This window comes from Alexandromys fortis, unplaced genomic scaffold, assembly GCF_014885135.2.
Source record: "Alexandromys fortis isolate MF-2015 unplaced genomic scaffold, M_Fortis_MF-2015_v1.1 scaffold_17, whole genome shotgun sequence".
NCBI lineage: Eukaryota > Metazoa > Chordata > Mammalia > Rodentia > Cricetidae > Alexandromys > Alexandromys fortis.
In genome coordinates this window covers 13619241-13645530 of record NW_026067896.1, presented here as the reverse complement: position 1 = coordinate 13645530, position 26290 = coordinate 13619241, and the positions used below count along the sequence as shown (strand labels likewise).

The 26290-nt window shown below is 36.1% G+C and overlaps 1 protein-coding gene across 1 annotated transcript in view; it reads right to left on the bottom strand.

Moving 5' to 3' along the window:
• Nucleotides 1–26290, bottom strand: part of Mdga2 (MAM domain containing glycosylphosphatidylinositol anchor 2) — a 687020-nt gene that overhangs the window by 6943 nt on the left and 653787 nt on the right. Inside the window, 4 exon segments of the mRNA XM_050163190.1 lie at nucleotides 152–257; nucleotides 10333–10463; nucleotides 23151–23309; nucleotides 23745–23900. Coding sequence (XP_050019147.1) covers nucleotides 152–257; nucleotides 10333–10463; nucleotides 23151–23309; nucleotides 23745–23900 — 552 coding nt within the window.

Sequence of the window (26290 nt, the reverse complement as noted above, 5' to 3'; positions counted from 1 at the left end):
TTTGAAGCATACCTTGAATGATTTACATGCAGAAATAAGAAAGTTTTAACTAAACCATAACTTTTTGTATGAAATGGAAACATATTACTGTCATAGTTCCTATGTCACTTCCTCATCACATCAAGTGAGACTCCACAGGAGAGACACTTACTCTTAGTTGTTAGGTCCTGTTTTGCACATTCTCCTTCAGCTATTGATACATCGTCAATGGCGATGTCACCTTCTATCCCAGGACCTCGAATACCTTCAAAAATTAGCTAAAAATACGATAGATTTGTTAGAGTGGTTTTATTGTACAGAAACATATTTTCTCAGTTTCCCCTAAGCACGCAGCTCAACTCTTCCAGAAGTATCTTAAGGAAGGAATCAGTTATATTTTACAATTTAATATATTTAAAGCCAAGAGCAGAATGGTGCCCTACCAGGTCAAAATGCGTTGATGATGCACAGGTACACTGCACAGGTTCCTCATGCTTTTATACTCACCTTTTGACATCCTGCTGTGATGTTTTTGAAATTATAAATTTAAAACATGATGACACTTATGTGTATAAAAATCGTAAATTTGAGTCTAGTGGGAAGCCTTTGAATTTCCAGTATTTACAATAGTCGAGCATGGAGGCCCAATGCATGAGTGTTGAGAGGGCAGATGAGTGATATCAGGTAGCCTTCATTTATAAATTCCAGCTATGATAACAAATAAGAATGGTTAGATAACTTTAATTAATTACTCTTGAAGGAAACAAGATCTTTAGAATTATCATCTTAGTATTCAAGCTATCTCTTTCCACCAGAAAAAAAAAAAGGTTCTAAAATGTAACCAATGTATTTAGTTGTTTGTACTCTTGAAATTTTGAAATAAAATATTAATTTGGTCTTTCCAAAGAAACAACAATTTAATAAACAACTCTAGCCTAAGGTAATACAGTTGCATACATTTTACAAAATAATCTTATTTTGCTATTATTTGCTTGTGAAAATTTACTTTGAGCAGTAAGAAAGGTTTGCATTTACTTTTGGTTCATCTTTGAAAACAGTTCACTGAAGACACATTTAAGATTATTCTTAGAGAGTTTAGGCTACCTTTGAAAAGCTGATCAACATTGCTTTGTATGCTATGATAATTTTATCAATGAAAATCTCCAATTTGTTGAAACTGGAAGTTTCTCATCCTGCCACAGCCGCTTTTAAAATAACTACCCAGAGGCTTAATATTAATTACATACTGTTTGGTCTGTTAGCTCAGACTTATTATTACCTAGGTCTTTCAACTTAAATTAATCCATTTCTATTAGTTTATATTTTACCACAAGGCTCATAGCTGTTACCTCACATCTTGCTTCCCCAGCAGTTGCTCTCTGTCATCTCCCTTACTCTGCTCTTTTTCTCCCTGTATCTCTGTTTGGATGTCCTGCCTGGCTTTATTCTGCTTGACTATTGGCCAAGTCAGCTGCTTTATTAACCAATGGTCATAAAACATATTCACAGCATACAGAGAGACACCTTACATCAATTAGTAAGCAAGGACATTGTTTTTCAAGCGTTTTCTTAATTCCCTGCCCTTCACTTAGAAGCAGTCTGGTAGACAGAGTCTTCACAACTTCACAAGGGAAATGTTTGGTGAAGTCTTAATTAACAGATTTAATTTTTAAATACTATTTCCTATTTATCCTTAGTATTTATTCATGATAATGGAGACTGCACAAAGCCATCTCTGGAAAACATCCCAAATAACATGCATCACTGAAGAGAAAGCAAGTGGGCAGGCTAAAGTTCAAACACTCAGAAGCAAGTTTTCAGTTTAAGAATTTTGAGTCTTCAAGGCAAATGGGCAGAACGAACTAAATTATGTGCTCTGAAATAAGAAACTGCTGAACCACAAATCACAATCCCAGAGAACTTAGACAACAATGAGGACCCCAAGAGAGACATGCATAGATGTAATCTACATGGGAAGTAGAAAAAGACAAGATCTCCTGAGTAAATTGGGAGCATGGGGACCTTGGGGGAGGGCTAAAGGGGTGGGGAGAGGCAGGGAGAGGAGCAGAGAAAAATGCAGAGCTCAATAAAAATCAATTAAAAAAAGCAAAAAAAAAAAAAAAAAGAGAAACTGCTGAAGTTAAAATGTTAAGTCTGAAGTTGTCTGGGACATGACTACAAAGAGGTGGAGGTGTGAATATTTTGGACGACCTTAGATACAGATCCTCACCTTATTCAGAGTCAATGATAGAATAAATCAAATTTCCCCAACCATCTCTCTCTTTAATTATGGGATACTGACTCTTTGCTGATGATAATAGAAACCAAGTGTCATCCGAAGCCAGCTCTGAGAGTCTCACTGAGTATTTGTTTAGTTCCACACAAGCAGAAATGTTCTACTTTTGATTTAAAAAAAAAAGCCTCACTTTGTCAGATTAAGGTAGGGTGCTGTCATGAGAATAGATTTTTATTTTATGTATGTATTATAAATACTTGAATATAGTGTTATATGGAACACTGTATTGACACTAAAATGACTGTCGGTCATTTTAATTTTAGAGAAAAGGAAAATGAGATGTGTTCTAGCTGGTTAATTTTGACATAAGTATCCATAGTTGTGTAAAATGTTGTTAATATTTATGTGTAACTTTGTGAGTATTGTGACTCAGACCAGTGGGACAAAGAGCCATTATAGTCTCAGAAAGCTCCTCTAAGGCATGGTTGCTTGCTTATTTTTACTTTTGATATTATAATACAATTATATTACCTCTCTTTTCTCCCTTCAAACCTCATGTACCCCTCTTCCTTCTTCTTCATATTCTTGTCTTCTTTCAATGACTGTTTTTGCATGCACACACACACACACACACACACACACACACCTAAATATAACCTGCTCTTTACACATAATGTTATTTGTATGCATGTATTCAGGACTGCTCATTTGGCCTTGAGCAACCAATTTGTGTGCTCTTCTCTGGAGAATGCCCCCTCTCCTACTCCTAGCTTTCTTCAGTTGCCTGCAGTTCTTTGTGTAGGGTTGATGCTTTGTGGGCTTTTCCCATCCAGTTTCACACGTCCACTCTCATCATGCTCGCTGCTTCTTTTTAGTTTTTGTTCTAGTTTGCTGAACTGTGATCAGCCATTGTAAAAGAGAAGTCATGGCTGAATTAGGCAATGGTCTCTGAGTATAGCAGCACATCATTAGGAGTCATTTTATTATTACATTTTCATTCTATTTTTAGACAAGTTTTAGTGGGTTTTACCCTAGGTCCCTGGGTTATCTAGTCTCCAGTTCTTGGTCACTCCAACAGTGTTTCCTTTTATTGCTTTATCTTGTCTGACGTCAATATGACAGATTTTATTTTCTCTTCTTATATTTTATTTGGTTATATTTTTTCAAAAATGAATGAATGAATGGAAACTTAGCTACTAGGGTAAAAATTAACATCTGAAAACTGTCACTTATGCTTGCTGGAAAGGGAAAAAACAACTTTCTTCAACTGGGTATATCAAGCGCTTCAGGGCACGCCTCATGTTCAGGACTAGGTGATCATAGATAATGGACTCCACAGATTTTTGTATGCTTTTATTTGGTTATGTCAAAGTATGAGTGATTTCCTTGCACAGTTAAGATTAAAGAAATTAAATAAAGATTTTAATGAAATAAACATTTTAGTCAATAGATCTAAAACTACATTGTGAAATAAAAGAACGGAAATTTCATAAATAAAAATTATTGCTTATCTTGCTTTCTCACTGATAGTTTAGCTAAAGATACACTGGACCTAATTTTTAACTTCTGATGGTTTCTACCCCAAACAAAGTACTGGAAATCAGATTATCTTTTTTCCATTTGAAACACAAATTACTAAATGAATTAGTCAGACACTGATATAATGATAATCATAGATCCATGAGAAATGAAAACCAAGTCACTCAATACTTGCCCTGATGGAGTTTTCAGATCATTGTAATCAGAACCAGTTCAAAATCTGACAGAAAATCTGACGAGAAGAGACTGAATTGAGACCCCCATAGAAAAAGGCAGCTAGAGTTTTTTTTTTTTTAAAACATTACACATGAATAGCCTTTAAACTATGCTATAAACTTTTGCTTCACTTAGCTATATCTGGGTATGATATATTTGTTTGTTAAGTCACATTTGTAAGATTGACAAAAGATTTGAATTTGGTTTAGAATTTTATGTTTTCTTGAAGCACAATAGGAAGAAAACAAAATATATGTGGTCAGACATAAACAATACAAGAAAATACTAAAAAGGAGAAAAAACATAGTGGGGGTTAGAAAGAAAGAAGAGAGAGAGAGAGAGAGAGAGAGAGAGAGAGAGAGAGAGAGAGAGAAGGAGAAGAGAGGGGAAGACAAAAGGTGGTTTTCTTTAATAAATCTTAAATTCTTAAAATGCATAGATTGTTCCTAAGTCACTTAAGTTCATCATTGTTAACGCTTTCCACTGTTTACAAAAATCTTACAAATATTCAGTACCTAAGTTCAAATTCATGATGCCTACCACCCAAATTACTAGATTTTCAAAGAAAAAAAACAATGATCTATAAAAGGAAGAAGAATTCACTTATTAAATCAACCAAAGATTGAAATAGATGTGTCATTACAGAGAGTGACTCCAAAGAGTTAATCATGATTTACCTTCATGGCACTGACTAAAGAAATAAAAATATTTTGTAAAAAGACTAACATTGAGTTTATAGAGATGAAGTGTTCAATTGCTGAGATGAAAAATTCATTGAAAGAGGCTAAATCCAGAGTAGGCATTACCAAACAAATGATCACTGAATGTACAGGTGGAATGTAAGCCATTTAAAATCAAACACAATGTCAGATGGCGTGGTGGTGCACGCCTTTAATTCCAGCACTTGGGAGGAAGAGGCAGGCAGAGTTCTATGAGTCGAGGTCAGCCTGTTCTACAGAGCGAGTTCTAGGACAATTGAGGTACCCAAAGAAACCTTGCCTCAATGCCCCCCCCAAAAAAAAAAGAAAAGAAAAAAAATCAAATGCAAACTTTCAAAGAGAAGTTTGAAAGACAGATGGGTAACAAAGAAATACGAAGAAAGCAGCCACACAATTCTCAGTTTTCATATAATGATGAACCCACAGGGTCAGGAATTTCAGTAATATAGAAGTACATAGAAAAAAAAACATACCAGAGCATATCAACGTCTAGGTTCTTACAACCAACAATAAGGAGAAAAGTCTTAAATGATTTCAGAGAAGGAAGTTTGCAGAATAGAGAGAAAAATAAATGTGTGTGTGCCACTGGAAATTCTTACTTGGGAAGAAGACAGAGACAGAAGAACATCCAGAAACTTCTAAAAGAAAAACTACTAAGCTATGCCTAGAGAAAAAACGATTTCTCTCTCTCTCTCTCTCTCTGTTTTTTTTTTTTTTTTTAAAAATGAAGATGAACAAGGCAATTTTTTAAAAGTACAGAAGGTGAAAAGAATTCATCCTCAACAGACCCACACTTGAAGAAATGTCAAATGAAGTCCTTCAGGCCAATCAAAACTGATAGCAGATCCAAGTAGGTGCTTTCCACCGCTATAAATCTATGAGAACGTCCTAGGAACCCAAGGGATGGAAAGTACACTGAGAACCAACTAAACAGACCAAGGCTGACTTCTATATCAGAAGTAGAGCTGAATATAGCACAGAGAATTTTTCCAAGGCTTCCCAAACCACTATGGAGGAAGTTTGATTAGTTTTTACAGCTCTGGACATCTCTTTGTACATTCCTCTTTATACGTTTCTGTGACTTTTACACAAATCTCTGCAGCTGCCGAAACACATTTTCATGGGTATTGAACCTGGACCTCTTTTGGGAATTTAAACCACCTCTTTGGTTTCTGATAAGAAAATATCCTGAACGTCCTTCTTTTAACCAACAATTGTGAGAAACTGGGTCCAGTGGATGAGTAGATGGGCAGGAAAAGGGACTTGAGATTGGAAGCCCAAAACTTCAATCTCTGACCTGGTTCTCTGCCTTCCATTTCTTGTCCCTATAAGATTCTCCTCAGCACTCCTGTTCCAGGGGCAACTGCTATCTATGGTCTCCATGCTGCCTTTTGGGTCATGAACTAGGTTTTCTTGCAAAAGCATCATCTAATAAGCAAACTCTATACTTCTCTTAATGTGAAAAACTGATAGAAGAAAAAGCCTATTTGAATAAATCATATTATAATTTAATATTGTCCTGCAGGCAGTTCAATTAACTCTCAATATCAAATGGGTTTAAGTTAAGATGGTTATTTATTTATTCTCTTTTCTAATTTCCATGTGCTCCCATGTAAATTTCTTACCCCACTTTCTGCAGAATTACGATGGCAGCTGGGACCTTGCACAAAAATCCTGAAAACTGGTAGGCCTTCCCTGCTCAATACAGTGGGGCTGAGGTCATTGTGCTCTCTGCACTGCCCCTTTCCCTTTGCCAAGCCACTGTGCCCTGGAATTTCTGGAAAATTTTCTGCCGGGAGAGTTCCAGCATTTGAGAGTGACAGTGGATTCTGTGTCTTTGCGAGCAACGGCATTACCGATTATGTAAGCAATGAGGAGCTGCCAAGAAGTACTCCAGAGGCAGCAGCTCTGGTGGTGCATGAGAGTTTTGCTAACAGTGACATTGTTCAGTTTTCCCCACTTTGGGCATCATGCACAGGCCACTGAAAATGCAGATGCCCAAGGGGAGATGAGGCAGCTGGATGCCTTCTTGAAACCTAGGCGCTTTCATGGTGGCAAACTAGTGACATTGGTTGGTAACACAGTTGTCTGTATCCTGCTGTGGTTCTATAAACAGGTCTGAGAGCCTACTTTTCCCCAGGTGGTACTCAGTACCAAAGGCTGGTTTCTTCCCTGCATTAACCAGACCCATTTCAGCGCTCTCTGGGTGTAAATAAAGCCGTGTGAGAAGATAGCCCAGTCTGATGCCAAGAAGTTTGCAGAGAGTCCGACTATACCCCAAGAAAGGAAAAGCCCCAGACTGTGTGTGGGCCTATGAAAGTGACCACCCTAACTAACTACAGGTCAGAGAGTTCAGACGCATTCTCGCTCCTTCAAGGTTATACAAGATGCTTGACCTAAGGTGTGGCTATAGAATTTTTGCCTAGACAAAAGCATATTTTGACCTAGGGTGTGGTTGTTTAATATTTTAAGACGTGAGGAGGTAATTACATTTATTTGTTCTTTGTATCAGGGTAAAGAAGTCTTTTGCCTTCCTCTTTTTTGGATTTGAGTATATAAAAAGTTTGAGTACTAAAGTTAGGGCAGATTAAGGTACTCACTGGATGCCCTCCGGAGTCTATCTGTTTTCTCTTGTCTATTTCTTTCTTAATCCTCACCCCTTCCTCCAGGTATGGACTAATAATTCAGGTGGGGCCCAAGAGCTGAGTGGAAAGAAAAAACGAGGCAGCTGCCTCAGCTTTGGAGGATATGGGTGAAAGTGAGTAAGTGCTGGCAACTGAGCCCAATGGTAGGGCCTGTTCGCTCACCTTCACAAGGATATCTTCATGTGGAATGAGTTTAAGCGTAAATACTCCAATAAGGACACCCTCTCTGTGGTGCCATATTTTGGGGAACATTTTGATAAGAATGATCCCCATAGGTATGTTGTGAGTATGCTGAGTACTACTTCCCTGAAGAGCTAACCCCGGCCTTCATGGGTTGCAACCACAAGACAGGAATGTTCCAGGGATTGGGAAAACTAGAGTCATTCTCTTCTGAACCAACAACAGAAGCTCCATTTCTGGAATTTGGGTCTTTCCAGGCCAAGCCTGCCTTTCTGCTGAGTGGGTCTAAATTGGCAGGTGGACTGTGAGTCATACTGGATACTGGACCTTGGTAGTAAGGAGATCCAGACCCTAGTTGAATAGTACTTTCCTTGGAAGGGGACCTTACAGCATATAGGCAAAGCTATGAATCAAGACAAACAAACCTGTACCTACCCTTTCATGGAGATAGAAATCATTAAAGGAAACTGAACATTGCAAAAGAATTCTCTAGTGGACACTGTATCTTGTATAAAATATAACTTGTATAGCTGTGACTTAACTAAAACCTAAGCTTGTCAATTATGTTATATTAATTACAAAAATATTTACTTTATTTGGTAAGATTTAGAAATTAAATTTCTCATGAAAATAGAATTTTACAAATTATATTAAAAGAAAGAACATTCTACAAGTAATTTACTTGTTTTATAATTTGACTTTATCTCTTTTTTTTAGTTCTATGACTATTTGAATTTCTCTAAGATACTACTTAGGATGAGTATGGCTGTCACAGTTCTTAGTGTTTGATTTTATATGGTGCTACATCATTGATTTGCTCTTTTTAATATTTAAAACTTTCCTTGCTAATAACAATTATTCATGCAATTTTCTTTTTGTTTGTTTGTTATGTTGTTTGAAGAGGGTTTCTCTGCATAACAGTTGTTGCTATCCTGGGACTTGCTTTGTAGACCAGGCTGGTCTCGAACTCAATGAGACCTGCTTGCCTCTACCTCCCAAGTGCTGGGATTTAAGGCATGCATCACCACCGCCCAGCTTCAGGCAGTTTTCAGTAAGAGATATAATCTGATGACATATCCGTACCTGTCTCTTCAAAACTTCAGATATGTAACGTAATTCCAACAACTTCTACATATCTTTAAAATGCTCCCCCAAACCAGGCATTTTTATTAACTTGTTTAAGTCAGAAGTAACCATATATGTTCCTAAATCTGATGTCTTCTCTCCTCCCTTTTTGCAATATAAACCAATCTGTAGTCAGGCATTATTCAACACTCTGTAAGCCAAATCTTCTTAGTGAGTAATGCCTGCTTCCAAGATTCCAGTCATGAAAAGATAAGTATATCCTGACGTCACTCCTTCCTGTATACCACGTACTGTCCAGCATCGTTTACAAGAGTTTTACCAAAGCTTTATGCCTGCTGTGTGACAGACAGAAAGTTGGAGCTCACATATTTTTCAACTAATATCTAGAGAAATAAAGGATTATCCTGGAGGTACTTAGCAGATGTTTATCAAATTGATATAACATCAATAAAGAATTGACTTGATTATAACATTATCATAACTTAAATCCTTCTTGAATATGTGTTTAATTTAATCATTTGTGATGAAGAGGCAGCCCATGTAGGAAGAAAAATATGTAGAGTATGTCAATATTTTTAGAAAAGCAATCTTCAGTGTCCAGACACATACATACACACACACACACACAAACACACACACACACACTTTAATGTTAGTTGAACACTGAATCCTGTTTTCCCAGGTTAAGTTTATTCAGTTTTTTTTGTGTTGTATTATCCTTCATCGGTGCAAAGCAATTCTGCTGCATTCGTAGGTATATTATTCCAAGTAGTTTTATTTAATTCTGTATCCTCTGCTCTTGTGAAGAAATTCATTCATTTTATCAACTTGGTTAGGTTTAGAAGGTTAATGTCTCAAACAGTCATAATTTAACAAATTGTGAGAAAAGAGATTCTATCAAGGAAAAAAATTGTATAATTAGATCACTCTGATTCTCTGTACCCTTAGATATATGCCATACCATGTATGCATGATATCATTAGGTGGATTTGAGTCCTTTCAAAATAAGGATTTATTTATATATTTTTTTGTTTTTTTTTTTTTTATAGTTATTATTATATTTTTTTATTTACTTAAAAACTTCAAGTCATTACATTTTTTGATATCTTTGTAGATGATATATTGGTATTCAGCTGAAGTCTAACTTCAAACAGAAAGAAAAATAATTTGTTTAAAATTCTGATTTTGATTAAAGTAATAAATGACTGAGATGACAAATTCATTTGAAATTGGATCAAGAATTATTCAACAAATTGGCATATTGATACTCTGTTCTATTTGTGTGAAAATCTGTATTATTTTCTACAGAGAACAAAATACATGCAAGTGATTCTATGAAAGTAGACGACTATGCAAATCCCTTGAGTTATTTTGTTTCTGGAGACAGGGTTTCTCTGTGTAGGCTGGTTGTACTAGAGCATGCTTTGCAGACCAGGCTGGCCTCGAACTCAGAGATCTACTGCCTCTGCCTCCCAAGTACTGAAATTAAAGGCATATATACTGTGCCACGCAGTACCTTGAGTTTGATAGATTATTTTTCTATATGCCTCTTCATGGAACATAATAAAGATGCGTTTGTCTTCATAAAACAGTTTTTAAAACTGAAGAGAAACTAAAATAAGTGATTGTTATAGAATTTCTAAGTATTACCATCTTATTTGCTGCTTTTTCAGGATATGTGTTTAGTGTTGCATGCAATACACAGCAATCAATGAACAAAGGTATTTCTTACCTGAAATGAAGTAATTGGATATATATTAACATGAGCCTCATTCCATCGTTGTCCTTTATTTCCACTTGAAGACCAAAGAGGATTCTCTATTGTTGTCTGCCCTTTCAAACGTAGATAGACATTTAAAACACCTAAAATAACAATGGAATTTGATGTTGTATATTTGTGTCTGCTTTAAGTTTGTTTCTCCTCAACCAAACATTTATAAATACTTAAAATTAAATCCTGTAGAACATTCTAGTGTCCACTCCTCTCTTTCTGCTCTTATCTTGCTATCATGGTGTGTCCTATTTTCTTGAAACTAAATGATACCTTATATTGTTAAAATGGCTTTGCAGTGAAGGTTAAAGTTTTTGAGGTGGACAGGCTGTCCTAGATTATCTCAGTAGGTTCTAAATGCTTTGGACCAGGACCAAAAAATATTTTGCTTCAGGAGAGAAGACAGGCTAGTGATAGATGTTATCTCCTCCCGAAGATAGGAGATATAGCTACAAGTCAAAGAATATGAGCTAGAAGAGGCAAGAAAATAGATTTTTTCCCCAGAATCCCCAGAAGGATATTGTTATCTTGATTTTAACACCACAACGTTTGAGTACTTATTTTGCATTTTGTTTTCCAGAACTGTAAGGTAACGCATCAATCCTATTTTAAGCCCAGGTGTTTTTTTTTTTTTTTTTTTTTTTTTTTTTTTTTTTTTNTTTTTTTTTTTTTTTTTTTTTTTTTTTTTTTTTGGTTTGCTATTTATTATGTCAGCAGTGGAGAGGCAACACAGTATTTACTCATGTACTAAATGGCCCCCACACTAATTTGGCCTTCATTTTGACTTCTATTATCATTTAGCATCTGTTTTATCTTTAAAAATAAAATCACATTTATTTTCATCTAAGTCATATTTTCCATCTGAAGTATTGAACATAAAATAGATAGCTTTTTATTTCATCATTTAATATGTCTAATTTTGTGTCTTGTACAGAAAAGTGAAAAGTAATGATGATAACAGAATTGATACAATGTAATGTATGTTAGGGACTTGTGCATATAAGGGATTAATCTTCTCAGGAGCTCTATAAAGTACTTACTGCAATTATCCCGCATTACAGATGAGAATAGTTATAGGGCTTAAGTGATTTTCCCTAAGTAATGGAACAAGAAAATAGCAGGGGCAGGCTTTAAACTCAGAGTTTAAATTTTATGTCTTTTGATGATGCTATCAATATTTGAATAGAGATAATTAAGAACACCAACTGCATTGAAATGATATATTGCATTACTATGCTGAACAAAGATCATGTTATAAGAATACAATTTACACGATAATAGATGAAACTTCTTTTGTCTTAAGTTCTATTCATTTAGTTTTATAGGTGAAAATAATGTATGCTTATTCATCTATAAACTTATGCAGATTTTTCTTGTTCTACCTTTCTTCTTGTTTTCATATATTACTTCAATAATTTCTATATTTTCTTTTTAAATATAGTGGATATTTACAGATTTCTTCACACAAATATTTTATCGTTTGGTACTTTAATTTCTACACTGCGGATTCTTTTGTTTCTAATGAGTCCACCCATTATCCATCTACTATAGTCTACCTCCCACACTCTTTTATAACTTCTGTTTCTCCTCTTCCTATCTAGTTTCTGCTTTTTCTTCACTCATTGTTCTATCATTCACCATTTTTCTTTCCTGAATTTCATATTTTAATGTATATTAATAAAAACTGCAATGTATTTAAAGTTAAGTGGATCCTTTTCAACAGATGCTTCTGTGTTCTGCCCCTAACTCTCTTCCACTCTCCCACCCGGATCTCTTATTCTCTCTTCATCTCCATCCTCAAATTCTTTATGCCTTCGTCTGCAATGTAAAGCAATCCTGTAGCATTTTTCCCCCAAGAGCACGTTTAGTAGTTCCCTTCCATTTTTTCATATAGAAGCAAAACATAGTATTTTGGTTAAACTAAAAGAAAATTGATCTTGTTGACATACTGATAAATGGATTAGTTAAATATTAAGAATGATACTAATTTTTAGATATGATCATTATAATTATAATTAACAAATAGTGAAGGCTATAAACCTGTAAGAATTTGAGGTTATAATTTACTTTAGTGAAACACATGTTATTATATACTAATAAGTGTTCCAGGCTAGATCTGAAATGCCCCGCAATGGCTTCTATGCCAATGGCTTAGTTTTCAGTGCAGTGTGTTCAGAGTTATGAATTACTGGAAGTGAATCATTGAACATTAGAATTTTGACCTAATATATGAATGACTCATACGTGATGAAATTATTGGAAGGTGAGGAAAGAGACTAACAGATAAGAGTCTGGATGTATGGAGTGGGTCACTGGGGTCCGCTGCAGAAAGAGATGTCTTGTACAGATCCCTTCCTCTCCCCATCTCTCTGTGATTACAAGGCACCATGAGGTGAGTAGCTTTCTTCCAGCTTGTCCCTCTCTCATGTTTCTGCTTGACCACGTGTCTTCAAACACAAAGTCAAGTGACCCTACACAGAAGATTTTAAATCAGAAACCAAGACAAATCCTTCCTCTCCCAAGTTATTTATTTTAGATGTTTTGTGACAGGAAGAATAAACTGACTAACCGTGATATTATTATATGAAAAATTGCATGACATTGTCCCAGAGTTTAATAGAGCGTTTCTCGTTAGGAGACACACCCTGCTGTGACCATCTTTGCAATTCTTTAATTAACTATTTTTCAATATGTACATTAAATTCACATTTTAGTTATTTTGTTTATTTCTGTTATTTTATTATTGAATAGATTTTCTATGAAAAATATTTTTGCCTATATATAAACAGTAGCGATCTAAATCAAATTAGAGTTAAAATAAGATTTAGAATAAACAAGATGAGCGCTAATTAGTTGTGGCTAGATTATATTTTAAAAGGAAAATACCTGTTTTATAAGAAGAAAGATAATATATTTTATTGAAAGATGGCTTTCACCTGTGTTAAAATTTAAACACCTTCTTACCTAGGTGCCTCCAATTATCTTATTGTCTCAAAGAATAATACAAACTGTTTCTTAGCTGGTATATTTCTGAGATGATGCCAAAAGCTCATAAATAAACAAAAGACTCGCCCACCCTAGCATTTCCCATGTTAGTTCCTAAGACAGAACCTGCTGTCAAAAGACATTTATCCCTATTCTAGGTTACCTTGGTCAACAAAATTAGAACTTGTGCAACAGAATAAAGAAAGCTCCTTGGGAGCAGTTAGAGGCAGCAGAGCTGATTCAGCACATTATTATATTATTACAGTAAAAATTTCAACGTGCATATGATGGATTGTGTTAATACCCTTTAAAAGCAATTTTTAATCCTCAGAGAGATGGTTTATGCTTGAGTAGGCATCAGATGTCAGAATATATGAACTTAGCCATCCCAAAGGATCTAATGTTACGCAATTCTAAGATAAAAGTTAGAAATAACTATATAAATCATAGATTTCTCTTCCTTGACTCCCAGCTATCAAAGGCTAAATGACCTTAGTTGTTTTATATTACAGATAATAACTAAAATTTGCGCTTCTTGTTTTGCAGTAGCCACCATTTATATTTAGTATTATTTCATCTAAATTACCATATAAAACATAATTTTCATAAACATTATTACCATCATGATTACCTAGTTGTCATCTTTAAGTCTTCACATAATTGTCTCTTGATTATTTAACTATAAACTATATTAGCTGTTTTAGAAAACAATTTAATGACACATCTTAAAATGTACATTTATCTTTACCATAGATACTTGCAATTGAGAAGTTTGTGTGAATTAATTTGTAATTTGGCTTGTTCTAAGATCTGGCTATCAGTTGCATATAGATAGCATTTTTATTATAATCAGTAGCATAGATTCATTCATTGAAGTTTCACATCCTTTGGAAAGATGAGAATGTTAGAAAATTATCTGACTCCAGGCAAGATCTATGTATATTGATAGGCAATTGTTAGCATCATTTGTTTTATGCACACATACAAAGTGAGAAATTAGGAAGTCGTTATTTCCTGCTTGAATAGAGATGGCTGCATTCATACTATTTTTCTACATGCAATTGCAACGATATCTTAAGCCAAAAAGTCAGGTCAATTTCTCCATCATTACCATGCCTCTGGCATCTAGCAGAATTTATACCATTTTTTTTTCTGGTGGTGCTCTGTTCAGGTCTTCTACCACGCTAGTTCAGGTTCCTTATTTTCATCTTCTGGCTCCTCTTCATTTCTAACTCTCCCCTGGAACCGTGTTCTCCACTCTCACACTTTAGTATATTCTGATTCTCACATTTGCCATTTTTTGCTTTCTGCTTTCTTCTACTTACTGCTACTGACAGGCGCTGTTTTTTCTAACTCTACAGAGAAAGTTTTAAGTTAATGTGGCTGTCCTGGTGTTTATTGTTCACCCACAGATTAGGCCTGTTATACATTTGGTTGAATATACTTTCTTTAATTTAGTAGTTTATTATGTTAAACCCCTGAAAAGCCATTTGATTAATAGGAAGCATTTGCCATAATTCTCTATTACCTTCTATAAAATTCTAAATAGGACTAAGCACCCACCTCATGCAATTAGTCCTGATTAATTCGGTAAGTGAATGAAGTAATCAAGAGCAAAAAAATAAGTCTTTACTTTGAATAAAGTGAGTTTAAATGTTTGTTACATCGGGTAAGAAGAAAAACCAGTTAAATTTTTCAACCATTATTTCTATTGACGAAATGGTATTATTTATCCACTGTAGATCACATACTTAACTTCGTTTAAATATACTGGGCTCTACTAAACATATCTAAGGGTTTATTTTCAGTGCATGTTAAAGAAGTGGCTATGGGCAATGCACATTATACACAAGTATGGAAATGCCCTAACAAAACACATTATATAATTAATATAAAAATAACATTTAAAAATAATATATAAGAGAAAGATAATTTCAGAGATTGTTTGTGACATCAAAACAAGTATTAAAAAATAAGCGCGTTGCATTAAGTGTTACTTGTAATTTTTAATCAGAGTGTCTGTGATAACTGTTTTTAATAACATTTATACATAGGAAGCAAAAAAATAGCTAGATTCTACCCATATCTCCTACTCTAAATACTTATCATTTAAGAAGGTAGTTTACTGAATGAATGTTATATGATGCTACCAATTGTTAAATACAAACAGGTTTTCATTTCAGTCATTGACTTATTCTTAACAGATACCAGTTATTACCAAATTACTACAGTATAGTTGCTATTATTTAATGTTCAAATGAAGAATTTTTAGCATCTTGTTGTAGTTCGTAAAATAGTCATGGAACTTAATTTTGAGAATTCACCAATGTAAAAGAATTTTTCAACGTTTTATTTATATTTTCAAAATTTGTGTCTTCCTGGTTGTCTGTATGTGCACCCTGATATGAAGCTGGACATAGAGGCACTGAATCTCTTGACACTGGACTAGAGTCAATTCTGAGTGACCTGCTGGGGGTGCTAGGAACCCAACTCTAGCCATCTTAACCTTTGAGCCATCTCTCCAGCTGGAGAAAAATATAAAAATAGTATGTTTTACATGCATCCAATTTATTTGTGATCATATACTTGTGCCCCATACAATTAAGAGAAATACTGTCTCTGACCAAAACTAGAAACAAAAGGCAGTCTCCAAAGACCATTCAAAATATAGTCACTTTTCACTGTTTTCTGTACAAAGACATTTATATCACTATTTTAAAATATTAGAATTGCAGCATATCACATAGTCCAAAAACATTAATATCCACTTCATGTGAAAGAATAATTCAGTGGCTGTAGAGATGGCTCAGAGGTTAAGGGCAGTGACTGCTCTTCCGGAGGTCCTGAGTTCAATTCCCAGCAACCACATGGTGGCTTACAGCCATCTATAGTGAGATCTGGTGCCCTAAATAAATAAATCTTTTAAAAAAAAGAAAGAATAATTCAAGGTACTTTTTATAAAGAGAAAGATAATAGGACATTAACCCCATATCCTTAAATGCTATTTCTACATTAAGTTAGAGCATCATAAGACAGCATATCTGAATCACAGCATTTTGGACACAATTTAATTTTCTTATGCAAATGGATTATGAATGTGTGTGCTTTTATTTAAAAATGTGTTATATAAGCTGCTTGTGATATTACATCACATGTGATAGTTTTCCCCCATATTTTGCGTTACTCACCAGAGCCCTAGATATAAATTCACTGGGGGACAATAATTAACATATTATTTTCTTATTTGTACAATGCAAGAAGTTTTCTTGAACTATCTTCCACTTCCTGTCTGCATTCCTTATCCTTTCTCTCGTTATTCTTTTAATACAAACGAAAGGCAATATAGCTACTTTAAGCCATCTTTTAAACCTATTAAGCACCTTTTGTTCTCAAGAATCACATATAACTACATCTTGGTTATTGTTCTCGGGAAGACAGCAGAGGGACAAGCTTCAGTGTGACAAATGCAGGTATTTGCAGCAGGAGCCATGAAAACAAAGGGAGCAGAGAGGGAGGGCTGACAACAAACACTGAAGATGTCCTTCAGCTGTAATCTGAAGGGAAATACAAAGGTGGCAGATAGTTAAGAAAGAGAAAATGTGTTAACTCTAACCCATAGCCTTAAAAATCTATTTATTTGTAAGTGAATATTTATTGCATTTATGGATTATTTATTAATCTAATATTTCTACTCAGGATACCATGCCCTGGGAAGAGTATCTGCTTCTGCAGCCCTCATGAAGCACAGTTCAGCAGGAAGAAGGTCAAAGGCTGCGAAACTCCACAGAACCTGAAGTGTTTTGAGTGTGAGTAGAACACACTGTCCTTGCCCGCACAGCCAAGTCTTCTGACGCTGTGGAACAACATTGCCATCTACGAAGCTCTCATTCAAGAACTGCATAGTTGAGTTCCAAAATAAAGTTTTTAAAAATGCCTACTATTGGGTTAAGTATACAGTGTTGTGTTGGTCTGCGATACATGGGCACCCTTGCCCTCCACAGCTATAGGTAGGCTACAGGTGTGAGAGGCCACGGAGGGATAAGTTCTTGAGGCTTTTATGTTACAGATTCTAAACGATGAATTTCATTGTGGGCCAGGGAGAGTGTGGAAATGAGGAATCTGTCTGTACTGTTTGCTTGAAGTCATAAGATTTTGACTGAACTTCTCTTTCTTAGCTTGAGAAACATTTCAGAGTCCCAGGGACTTAGGGCCTCGCTCCAGCCTCTCCACCTATCAAGTTTGACTCCGTTTTGCTTTCTTCTAAAACTGTCCATTCTTGGAGCATGCACTTCAGATTTACTTTAGAGAGAAGATGAGACTTTCACGTTGCCTGCTGTTCTTGCTCGCAGAAACGCACCAGAAGCCATGTTCTTACGTAATTATTTTTTCTCACCTCAGTGGAATTGGAATTAAGTCCCTTCTTTAGGGCTAATTCTATTATCGAGGTATTACATTCCTACCTTTTCATAAAAATTTCTTCCCTGTGGACTTACAGCATCTGTTAACTTTCCTTTCTCAAATCAGGTCCTCTGTGTGCCCACATCTCTTTATTGTCATTGCTTCATCATTGAGGCTATTATAATCACAGAAGAATAACTCATTCATTAATTCTTTTTTCCTTTCCTCTCTGTGCCTTCACAGTGAAATAGGATTTCCAGAGGTAGAACCTTGTTTAATTCTCAGCAAACTAAAAGGACTTATTCATAAATGTATTCTGTATTTTACCTCTAATTTTCTGGGACAGTGTGAAGCTTCTAGCTCACATTTCTTTTTTTATTTATCAAACTTCTACCATATTTAGTGATTTTAATGCAATAAAGTTTCTTTAGGATTTCAGGGGTTCCTTCAATTAATTAAGAATTATCTCACTAAAAATTAGTTCATTAAAAAGTTTTCTTTTTTAACTTTGGAGCTTGATCTAGAACTAGCTCTTGTAGACCAGGCTGGCCTCAAACTCACAGAGATCCGCCTGCCTCTGCCTCCCGAGTGCTGGGGTTAAAGGCATGCGCCACCACCGCCCGGCTCCTTTCTTGTTATACTAATAACAACTTCACAAAATGATACTGAGTCACGGATACCCAGGTAAACTATGTGCATTCTCATGATGCGCAGACACCATGAGAGAATAGTTCAGTTTAAATCACAGTTTTTTGGTGTTTTTTTTTGTTTGTTTTTAATGAGGTTGTAAATTAATCATGTAGCAATGGCTAAACATAACATATCAGATTTTACCTCTTTATTTTTGTATTGTTAGAAACTGCTGATTCTCAATATGTTACCTGTTATCCAGTTAAGACTGCAAGACTTCATCAGAATTAATCAAAACATAGTAAATGAAATTGGGATATGACACATCCAGAAAAAAACTCACTTTGGAATCGTATGTTTAAAAGGAATCCACACAACCGTTAATATTATTTGCAAAATGAGTCACTGTAGTTATATTAAGTTTACAGATAGATGGGGGTCTGAGTTAATGTGCCAAGATAGTAAACATACCTCAAAGATGATGTAGCTTTGATTCTAGATTATTCCAATAAGGTGAATGCCAACACACAGAGTGTATGTCTTTTTCCTTGCTTTCCCAAAGTACTTGACGTTTATGTTTATATTATTTTTCAGTTAATTATGTATGTAATACATTTTTTGCCTGTGAATTATACCTTAATTAAATTAAATCTATACCTTAATTAAAATGCTTTATTGCTAAAGCACACTAACAATCACCAGCCTTCACAGAAATTTTTGCTGGCACAAGACCCTATCTTGATGGCTGTTAACTGACCAGTATGGTGGTTTTAGAAGGTTGGGTGGCAAAGTCAATGTCTTTAAATAGATGGCAGCAAAGTTTGCCACAATGATTGATGTTTTCTTTAACAGAGGATTTCTGGGCAGAAAGCAAGGCTATTTGATAGCCCTTGATTCACAGTAGAATCTTCTCAAAATTAACATCAATCCAAGCAAACCTTTTCACCCTTTTACTGACTAAGCTTAAGACCACTGATTGCTTACGTTTTTTGTTGTCATTTCAACATTCTTCAGAGCCTCTTCAGCAAGAGAATAGTGTATTCCACCTAATAAACGAATCTCTGTGAAGCAGCGCCTCCTGTGGCAGAAGCCACATATCTGCGGTGAATCCTTTCCAGAACTTCAATTGACTGCGAGCATCGGACAAAATGTAGCCTGGCAGCTGAAGACTTATGAAACAACTGTTCCTGGGCACCAAGTTTACATTTTTTCATGTCCTCCAGAATGGATGTATAAATACATAGATAGCAGACAGAAAATTACCTTTCACTATCGACTCTTGGCTGGACAGGTGCATTGTCACTGAGCAGTAATACTCTCAAAGGACTAGCTTTCCTTTTTATAGCTGACCTTTACTGTGAGTTTAAAAACTTCAATAAACTATTTTCTAAACACATGTGCTACCACTCAGCATTTCTTAATCCATTTATAGAACACAGGAACAGTAAAATTAAAATTCCTAATCTCCCTAGGAATCTCAGGATGGTATGTGACCCTTGGCTTCAGTGTGAAGTCGCCAGCTCTATTAATTCTTTAGTCCTAATGTGGGTGTTATTCTGACCTTTAAATCCAGGTGCTAAATTAACCTCTCCAGCTATGAAAGTCCTTCATGCATTTTTACTCTGTGGAACCCTGAGTGCTCTACATTGAAAGCTTGCTTTCAAAATCTTTTTTACTGGCTCCTTACAGGCTCCTAGTCATTATAGAGTTGTAAAGAATTAAAGTCTCATTCTGTGTTCCTCTTTGACCTAACAGGTTGCTGTACCTGGTTTGATCTAACGAACCATTTCATGTTTCTATGAATCAGCACTAAGCCCAGCTTGTTTACATGGAATTTGTAAGCTCAAGAAGCAGAACTTTTGACGTCTCAAGGGGCTTTTTCTTTCTGCATTGATAACGTGGTAGTGGTTTGCTTCGACAAGCTTAGCACAGTGTAACCTACCTGAGCTCTTTTCAAGCCTTCCTCTCTAGGCTCTATCACTTCTAATTCTGGTAAAAAGCAAGAGGCACGAGAACCTTTCACTTCAACATTTACAGGCCACTTTAGGGTTATTGATTGACCTAGATCAGTCATGAGTTGGGGCTCGTGGCCTAAGGAAGCTAGAGGAGAGGAATAGATGGAGGAGGAACAGCCTGCCAAAGTAGCAGGCAGGAAACCATCTTTGGGAGCATCGTTTCTGATGACTTCAAATAGAGTCGTTTCATCAAAGACAATGGACCATTGATCATTAAAACAGATACAATAAGACTAAGAAAATTTCAAATATTATGATTGTTAGCAAAATTCAACACAAGCAGAAGGACTGAGGGAATTCCTGCTGTAGGACAATAGGACTCAGAAATGTGCAGAATATACCTGACAAGAAAGACACTTTCCCCTGATCCTTTTGCCAAGGCTACAAACTGAGCAGAATTTCAAATATATGGTGAATTTAGGATGCTGCAAGCCCACAGACAAATCATCTTGGAGCATCTTTAACACTACTCTGAATAGCCACTTATTGCTGTCCTCTTACATGACCTAATATCTTACAGCAATCAGATCAGTTCCTGGGTATGTATGAACAGAAACCTAGTTTATAAGCAACTGAAGGGTCAAGAGTTGCTGTCAGAGGGTGTCTGAGGCCAATAGAAGAGACTTCCCTGCTTTACCAAAGCCTACCATTTAATATTTCTACAAATGTTTTTAAAAGTACCTTGATTTGTCCTGTTACTATAAAGGCATCACCAAACTGTTATGGCTTTGGGACAGGAATATGGAAAAATCTAAATCTGTGTTCTTGGGCCAGGGTCACTCATATTGAACCAAGAATAAACAACATCTCCTCTTTGAGGGGAGAACTGTGTGTTTATATCAACACAAACTCAGTTCAGGGTTGCCCAAACTTTCCATTTCTAAATAATGCAGTATTTGTGGGACTCAAAAAAGAAAATATAACAAAACCAGGCATGCCTACATTCCAGCTGGCTCTAGTTTAATGCACAGCCCAGGACAAGTATATGTACTTAACATTTTAGCAAACTTTGTGCCTGTTCTCTGCTTAGAAGACACACGTATTAAACCTGGAACATAACCTGCTACTTTTGAGCATCAGATTAAACTGAGAAATGACAACAAGCTCAAATGATAAAAATTTACTCAGAAGAAAAAAAAAACCCAATGCCACTGATAGTTTGAATAAGAGCAGGGGAAACACTGATGATTATTTACTAAGAGTGAATGGAAAGAAGTGGAAGTTAGATGCTTATCAGAAGCAGTTTGCATCCTGTAAACACAGAGACAATTTAAAATGGAATCACAAAAGTGCTGGTTTCACGAATCAAATGCATATACATACACATATATATAAAACTTAGTATTACATACTTGATTTTTTATCTGTTTCTAAGTAAATTATGAAAGGCTAAAGGAAGTTTTAAAAATATATTTTGAAATGATAGTAAGTAAAATAGACAAGATAAACTGAAAAGAAAAATTATATCTGAGCTAATTCCACTCTTAATATCTTCTGACAATAAATGAGGCGAGTAAGAATTTTGAGATAAATCATTCATTTCATAGTTAATAGAGAGTAAGACCATGCTTACTCATCCCAAAGCTCTCAAAGCACTTTTCCTGTGTCTGTTCCACACCCCAATGATATTAGTCATCCCTGTAGTATTTACTTCCATAGTCAGAAATGCCGGCCTTTGATTGGTAGAGTCTGCGATAAATCACTGTGACTACCAACTGACTGTCGCATACTTAGCCCGACTTTCATGACCTCCCCCCTAGTAAGTCTTCCTGCAGAGCAGTGACTGGGTTCAGCTTCCTAGGTTGAATTATGACTTCACTATTTGCTGTGTGTTGGGCATGGTAAGCAAAGCTCTGTATTTCAGTGTCTTTATCTGAGATAGAAGGCAATTATCTTAACAAGTCCAAATACTTATTGTGAAAATTAAAAGAAATAACGACAAAGTGCCCTCTACCATGAATGAACAGGGGACTATTGTCTGTTACATCAAAGAAGATGGTGATTATGGTCTTAGAAATCCACACTAGAGCTTCCAAAGACAGCAATTATTGTTCCCATTTTGCATATGAGCAGGTAAGAACATGCATTCAGGGTGATTTCTGCAAAGTCTTAAGGTGACTGTGTGCTCTGTGTGGTTCTACTGTAGCATTCCTTGTGTTTGCTGTTTCAGGTTGCGGCACTTTTCATTTTACTTGCTATCTACCCAGGCTTGTCACTTGCTGCTGTACTGAGAAGAACACGGGTGTACTTACGACACGAGAGTGAGTGAACAGAATGGTTGATCCACCCACGCTAAGCTCATGAGGTTCAGCTTTCTTCACTGTAAACACTGGGCTGTGATGCTCACTTTTACAGTGAGAGTAGCAGCTTAAACAATATGGTAGCTGGGCTATGCACTTTGGGACTAGTTTAGTAGCTTATGCATATCTACATTGCTTCTGTTAGTACATATCAAGACTGTAGGGTCACCCTTGTTTTCACGATTGGCCAGTGTGTTAGCTCTACCTTACTACTCACAAGGGGACGGGCTGCCTGCCTCAGGATCCAGAAGGGCAACGGTACTCACAGTCGCAGGCTCTTGTCTGAGTGCCCGAATTGTGTGATGGGAGGGCACCTGTGGGGTCTTGCCTAGCAATCTGTAGGCAAGTCATGAAACTTAATTATGGTGTTCTCTGACTAAAGCTGTCTTCATGGAGTGAGTGAACTTTTATTGGAATCGTCAAACAGAAAAGAGAAATTTTGTAATCTTACCTATATGCTGCCCATACATGTGGTAGAAGAAACTGAAACAATATGCAGTGTTTGTGGGTCCATATGGATTTTTGGGAGCTATGCTGAATACAGGGCTGAGAAGTCGGGCCTTTTCACCTTCTAGTCTGGGTCGTGATGTCTCAATGTACATATAAAAACCTGGAAGTCGGAGAAGCCAGTGTTGAAGCACATTCTCATGAAGAAACATAAAATATCCTTGTGACATTTCAGAGCTTGGATCCAAAGAAAAAGTTGATAACATGGTTTACATCTCATTTATAAAATCTACATAGTTCCATATAATTAATCACTTTAACAGAAAAAAAAAAACACATGCAGAACTGAGAGAAATGATAATTTTAGAGATGAATTAGTACAAAATAAAAGGTAGTACTCTGGTCTTTCAACTACGTTTATCACTAAGATGTGAAAAAATACTAATGACCACAATCTTTGCTCATTATCTGAATTTCTGTTAGTATGCATGAGATATAAAATTTTACTCTATGATTCTCAAATACATAGCTCACTTGTACTTTCCGTTGAGAATGTTTCCAGTTATCCAGTTGCACATAACTCTGGAAACCCCCTTACCTTCTTTGGAACCACTGCGATCTGCATTGGGCCCCGTGTTAGGAGTGTATTTCGTATTTCTTGTCGCAGTACTTTGTTTTGTCCAGTCAAAATTATCAGTATCATCTTGGGTGAACAAACAAATATTCCCATCTTCAAATCCACAGTGAAACTCTCCTGTTAGTAGATTTTAATTAAAATAATAAATATTAATTAAAGAGCATTGCAACATTTTATTAGAAAAATTTCAACTATTATAATGTAATAATAGCATAGTAATGATATCCCAGCCTTAATGGCACAATTATCACTAAATATAGAACTATTATAATTTTGTTGTAAAAGAGTAATGATTTTATTAGCTTATTTTAATTTTACAAAGTAATGGGTTGCATTCTGGCATTTCCATACAGACATACAATGAATGCCTTTTGATCACATCACTCCCACAGCCTGCATATATACCATCCCCTTTCTACTTCTCTCTTTCATGTTCCCATAGCCCCCTTTAAGAACAATACTTTATTTTACATTAAACCAATACCTTACTATATAATTGAGGTCCAAATCTCTTGTTTAGAAGAAACCAGGTAACTCAAAATAATACAACAATTCATGTTCGACTTATTCCTGGAGGATTTTCCTAACTTTTTTTTTTTTAATGCATTGGAACAGTTGAGGCAGAAGTGTCAATTAGGAAAGAAGCTTTCTAAAGAGAAGAGGGGCACAGGTCATAATCTCTGCACCAAGGAAGCTGCGGTAGAAGGACCATCATGAGTTAAAACGTAGAGTAAATCCCAAGCCAGCCTTTACTACAGACAAGGCCTTGTCTTAAGAAACAAAAGAAAATGAGACTCTGGAGGTCACCTGATAGCATCTTAAACATGTACACCTGGAGCGTGTAATTTTTTATGCCCTATCCTCTAGAAAGGCTCTTCTGCACACACATCTGTGAAGCTGTACGTTTGCTTAGGGCAATGCGACAGTAAATTGCTTTTAAAGCAGTCATCTTTCATGCTTGAGTTGAATGTGGGTCTGCCAGATGTGTAAGATCCACTTGAGGTGAATTTTATAAAATAACTTTATGTAGACCCTGAGGAAGGACTGGGAGTTTGTAACGTTCACCATATGCTGAGTTAAGAGAGAGGCTTTTTCAACTTGCCATAAATATGGGTGGTGGTAAGTTATTTATTTATTTGTTTGTTTTTTGTCTCTCGAGACAGAGTTTCTCTGTAGTTTTGGAGCCTGACCTGGAACTAGCTTTTGTAGTCTAGGCTGGCTTTGAACTCAGAGATCCGCCTGCCTCTGCCTCCCAAGTGCTGGGATTAAAGGCGTGCCCCACCACTGCTGGGCTGGGTGGTGGTAATTCTACAACAGAAGATTTTCTTACTGGGGTTTGCCCTGCTTCAACAAGCGTATACACAGATGAGCTGGTATATTCCGTCTGAAACAGGAGCTGCATGCACCACTTGAGAAAATAGAAAATGCGGTGCATATTCTCTCCCACAACAAAGTAAGGACTCTGCAAAATCGCCACTCTTCATTGTGAGTATCTCAAATGATCAAACCTTGGTTCAGTCAGCTTTGCTTGCTAAAAACAAAGTGCACACAGACTCCAGCTTCACTGACATTCACAAAGAAAGAAACATCCAGACTCGCACAGTGGAGTCTCTAGCACCCTTGCGAAGGGGTAGTTCCTTTAGGCATCCTCAGGAAGAGGGAACTTGGTTCCCATCGTATACCTGAGTTAAGTGAAGTCTTTTTCTTTACAAATAGAGGATATGTTTTGTCAGATTAAGTAATTACTGTGTATCTGTATATTTATTTATATTCCATATAGATTGATATGTTCTAGAAGGACAATATTCTACCATAAAATATTTTATTTAAAAAAACATTTTTATTTAGGTAAGTGTGTCTGTGTGTGTGTGTGTATGTGTGTGTATGTGTGTGTGTACTTTCAGTGTGGTGGTGCTCATGGAAGCCAGAGGAGCTGGAACGCAGGTAGTTATGAGCTACCTAAAATAGGTACAGGGAATTGAACTCAGCTTCTTTGGTAGAGCAGTAAATGTTCTTAACCAATGGACAATTCTTCTAGCCCAACATAACATCTTCTAGGCACATATTTTTGGTACTGATTTTATATGAAAGAAGACACTATCTTAGGATGCTGTCAATCAAAAGTATAACATTTGTGACAGTAGTGTGGCAATATACATGTGACTTTCTCCTGATGTCTTTTAGGAACATAGTTCCTTTGCTTGAGAGTTTGGATCCCAAAGGAGACTGTTCTGAAATGTCTGCAGCTGTTTAGTGTCATATTTTACTTATGAACAAAAAGAGGTCAAAGAACAAATGGTAAGATGTAGTTGAGAATTCTTGCAAAAACTTATGCTGTATGTTTTTAAAATTAAGTACAATGGGGCTAGAGAGATGGCTCAGCAGTTAAGATCACGGGCTGTTTTCCCAGGGGACCCAGTTTGGTTCCCAGCTTGCCTATGGCTGCTCACAACCATCTGAAACCCAGTCCCAGGAGATTCAAGGCTGTCTTCCATCTTCTGAGGGCA